The following is a 4,318-nucleotide window of genomic DNA, read 5'->3' as shown; positions in this document are numbered from 1 at the left end:
CATATTGCCATACTAGTGTCTGTTGTGCTCCGCTGCCTTTCCCATCCTCCACCCTCCCCCCTCCCCACCTCTCCCCTCCCCTCCCCTCCTCTCTCTCTACCTCCTCCACTGTATAACCCTGAGGGTCTCCTTCCATTACCATGCAATTTCCCTTCTCTCTCCCTTTCCCTCCCACCTCTCATCCCTGTTAAATGTTAATCTTCTTCTCCTGCTCTTCGTCCCTACTCTGTTCTTAGTTACTCTCCTTATATCAAAGAAGACATTTGGCATTTGTTTTTTAGGGATTGGCTAGCTTCACTTAGCATAATCTGCTCTAATGCCATCCATTTCCCTGTAAATTCTATGATTTTGTCATTTTTTAATGCAGAGTAATACTCCATTGTGTATAAATGCCACATTTTTTTTATCCATTCGTCTATTGAAGGGCATCTAGGTTGGTTCCACAGTCTTGCTATTGTGAACTGTGCTGCTATGAACATCGATGTAGCAGTGTCCCTGTAGCATGTCAAGAGCTGGATTTTGGCTTTACTTTCTGAAGCACAAAGTTTGTCACCCCCAGGCTGATCACATTGATGGAGATGTCAGCACAGGCCAATTTTAGGACTCCCAGCTTAGAAAAAGGAGCAATCTACTCCCAAAAGAGAATTCAGACTTGCACAATAGAGAAATCAGAACCCATCTGAGAAGCACTCATCCTCCAAGGCATACTCCCATCAGCTTTTAGGTTTCATCATGTCATTCATGTCCAGTAGGAGCAAAAGCTCTCCACTACACATGCAGTTCGACTTTCTGGTCATTGCTCTTCACATGTGTCTTTTCTGGGGAACATATTCTTCTGAGATTCACTGATGAAAGCAGCCAAGAGGCACAGAACTGTGGGAAGATCTGTCCTCCAACCATCACTGATTAACGTGCTTCTGAAACACCACCAGGTTCCTCACAGCAGCCTTCACATCCTTGTTCCTCAGGCTGTAGATGATGGGGTTCAGCATGGGGGTCACCACCCCATAAAACAATGAGATGAGCTTGTCTGCCAGGTCCTGCTTGTCGGCCCCCAGAGGATCCTTAGACTTGGGCTTCCCATACATGAAGAGGATGGTCCCATAGAAGACAATCACCACTGTGAGGTGGGCAGAGCAGGTGGAGAAGGCCTTTTTCCTCCCCTCTGCAGAGGGAATCCTCAGGATGGTGGCAAGGATGAAGACATAGGAGAAAGAGATGAACAGGACTGGGATCCCCAGAAAGATCACATTAGTCACCCCCATGCTGATCACGTTGATGGAGATGTCAGCACAGGCCAACTTCAGGACAGCCAGGATCTCACAGGTGAAGTGGTTGATGACATTGTCCCCACAGAAAGTCAATCTCATTGCAAGGGATGTTTGAACCATGGAGGCAGCACTCCCTGCTGCCCAGGAGATGACAGCCATGGGCATGTAGGCAGCCTTGCTCATGACCACAGGGTACCTAAGGGGGTTGCAGATGGCCACATAGCGATCAAAGGCCATCATGCTCAGGAGTACACACTCTGTGGCCCCCATGGCAAAGGAGAGAAACATCTGCACAGCACACGCTGAGAAGGAGATGGTCTTCCTGGGGGTGAGGAAGCTGTCAAGAATGAGGGGGACGGAGGAGGTCGTGTAGCAGATGTCCAGGAAGGAGAGGTTCCCTAGGAAGAAGTACATGGGTGTGTGCAGGTGAGAATCAAGGATGGTCGCCAAGATGAGGACACCATTGCCCAACAGAATCACCAGGTACATCAGCAGGATGAGCATAAAGAATGTTTTCTCCAGCTTTGGGTGGGCTGATAGTCCCAGGAGAACAAACTCTGACACAGACCCTGTCTGGTTGGTGGTTTCCATGGTGTGTCTTCTCTATCAACTGAAGAATATACCTAGAGGTCCAAACTCATATTCTTCACCTTGCAAATGGCCAAGGCACCTGTTCTGGAATTCCAGTCTGGCTAAGTGACAAAAAAATCATCTGAAAACCCACAGTATTTACACCTTCCAAGACTGAGAAGCAACAAAATCAGATATAGTTTTGGGGCCATAAGACACCAAATTTACAAAGTTTAAAATGATGATTCTGATAATTTAATGCATTTGATTATTGACAAAGACAGATAAAAGCAGCCAAGAGGCACAGAACTGTGGGAAGATCTGTCCTCCAAACATCGCTGGGTAACGTGGTTCTGAAACACCACCAGGTTCCTCACAGCAGATTCAGTGTTCTGTATGGTACTTTATCTCTTTAATCAAATGACTTTAAATTTACTTCATTCTTTCCCACTTTGTTCCAGATATTAATGACATTAGTTGTAAATCCTCACTTTATGTTTATGTCTTCTTTCCATATTATTATTATTATTATTATTATAGAAAATGCTCCTGTTTTTCCCAAGATCTTCCTTCTCATGGACAAACACCAACCACAGTACTTTCGATCTATCTATCCATCCATCCACCCATTACTTTATTCATCGTTTCTGAACATCTATACACCAAAATATTTCTTGATCAGCCAGTATGTGGATACGGCAATTTTTATGAGGATCAGAGGTAAGTCATGGCCCGGGGTTAAATGGGCTCAGAACCTGAAAGGGAAGAAAATCATAAGGATTCAGTAGAGATCAGAGTATCCTAAAGGGCAACCTGGGTATTGGTAGGAACAGGAGTCATAGAAGGCTTTCTTGGTGATGTAGAATCCAAATAGGTCTTAAAGGAAAGAGAAGATTAGACATAGAACTAAGGAAAGTGGAGAGGTTTGCAAAGTGACTTGTGGTTCTGAAAATTCTGTTATATCGTTATAGTTTAAATCTGGCATTTCGTGGAGATATAGAAAGATGACCCCAGAAACCCAGTGGTTCATAGTCGCAGAAATCTAGTTCTCTTAGGCAAATGAAGCAGTACTTAAAACATTGTTTTGTTTGTTTGTTCTGTTAAGTTTCATTTTCTTTGGGTGAGTATCCACACAGGAATCGATGGACATATAGTTTTTGTTGTCTTTTGGTTCAGCAGCTAAGTATATCACCCAGACTGAGACTCTGATGCTAACTATACTCCTTGCAAATGGCCAAGGCAAGATCTTGTCCAACCCTCTCTCCCTCTCTAGATTCTTTTCTGCCAACACGGGTGTATGGCTTTTCAGTTTCAGTTTAATCTCTTCTGGTGTTGAAGAGTTTACTACATCTCCAAACAGCCTGCCCCAGATTTGCAGAGCTCTGGAATTTCAGAAAAATCTTCATACTGAAGTTAACCAACAACTTTCTGAGTTTTTTCTCATAATTACCATGGTAGTTCAGCCTCTTTCTGGAATTGCCTGAGTTTGTGGAAAGCCATCAGCAGAGGCTCTGAAACCATGGGGGAGTTCCTTCTAGGGGAGCCTCTGAAGTCAACTAAGTTCATGAACTCTGACAGCAAAGGTTCATAGGCTTCTTGCTATCTAGATTTTTCTGGCCCAAGATGGGTTCTGCATGGCTCTCACTTTTTGTTGTACTATTGAAATTGCTTCATTTCTTCCTTTCTCAAGCCCTAATCCCTTTGGAAAATCAAATCAGAAGTCAATAAAAGGTTGAACATTACTTTGATAAGAACCCTTACTTACCTTCATCAGGAACCTGCTGAGAAAGGGTCCCTGTAGCTTGGGAAGAGTACCTGGGCAAGAAATAACAATACTAACTTGAAAGGCTGAGATGATACCGCTGATTTGAAGGAAAGAGTGAAAGTTAGATCTCCCCTCTTGATCTTGGTTCTATGTTTTAGGCAAAATCTCCAAACAAACAACCAGCACGTGTACAAGGTAATTTGGAATCAGTGTTACAATTGGGACCATTGAGCTCCCTGAAGTGATTAAAAGTTTGGAAACAGAATCATACAGTCAGGAAACTTTTCGTTCTTCTGGGACAGTGTCCCCAAGATCCAATTATGCTGAAGCACTCCAGGAAGACTTATTTTTCTTCGTCCTTTCTTTCTGTTGGAACTTACTTAGGCCACTGAAGGACATCAGGGAAAGCATTTCCATGTCCTGCTTGAATGACTGCAAATTTCAGTAGAGATCAGAGTATCCTAAAGGGCAACCTGGGTATTGGTGGGAAGCTACTTTGTAGCAGACACCCCACCTGGAAAGAAGTTAGATTTGGGTGTGTCAGTCAGGTGTCACACAGAGGAGGCAGCACAACAAAACACATGAAATCACAGCAGCAGTGTGTTACTGTTGGGAGACACGCATGAACCATGTTTGTTTGAGCCATCAAGGCAAGGAAGCTGCTTTTCTGGGAATTTGTGCATGAAATTCCCCAGTTCAAGAAAGCTCAGAT

At 43.9% G+C, this 4,318-nt stretch overlaps 1 protein-coding gene across 1 annotated transcript; it reads right to left on the bottom strand.

The window, feature by feature from the left end:
• Window positions 1-569: 569 nt before the first annotated feature.
• On the bottom strand, window positions 570-1,989 carry LOC107147903 (olfactory receptor 13C7). Its single transcript, XM_015492506.2, has one exon. The coding sequence runs from the start codon at window positions 1,860-1,862 to the stop codon at window positions 900-902; it is 963 nt and encodes a 320-aa protein (XP_015347992.1). The 5' UTR covers window positions 1,863-1,989; the 3' UTR covers window positions 570-899.
• Window positions 1,990-4,318: the final 2,329 nt, after the last annotated feature.

This window comes from Marmota marmota, unplaced genomic scaffold (assembly GCF_001458135.2).
Source record: "Marmota marmota marmota unplaced genomic scaffold, marMar, whole genome shotgun sequence".
Lineage (NCBI taxonomy): Eukaryota > Metazoa > Chordata > Mammalia > Rodentia > Sciuridae > Marmota > Marmota marmota.
This window is presented reverse-complemented; position numbering and strand designations above follow the sequence as displayed.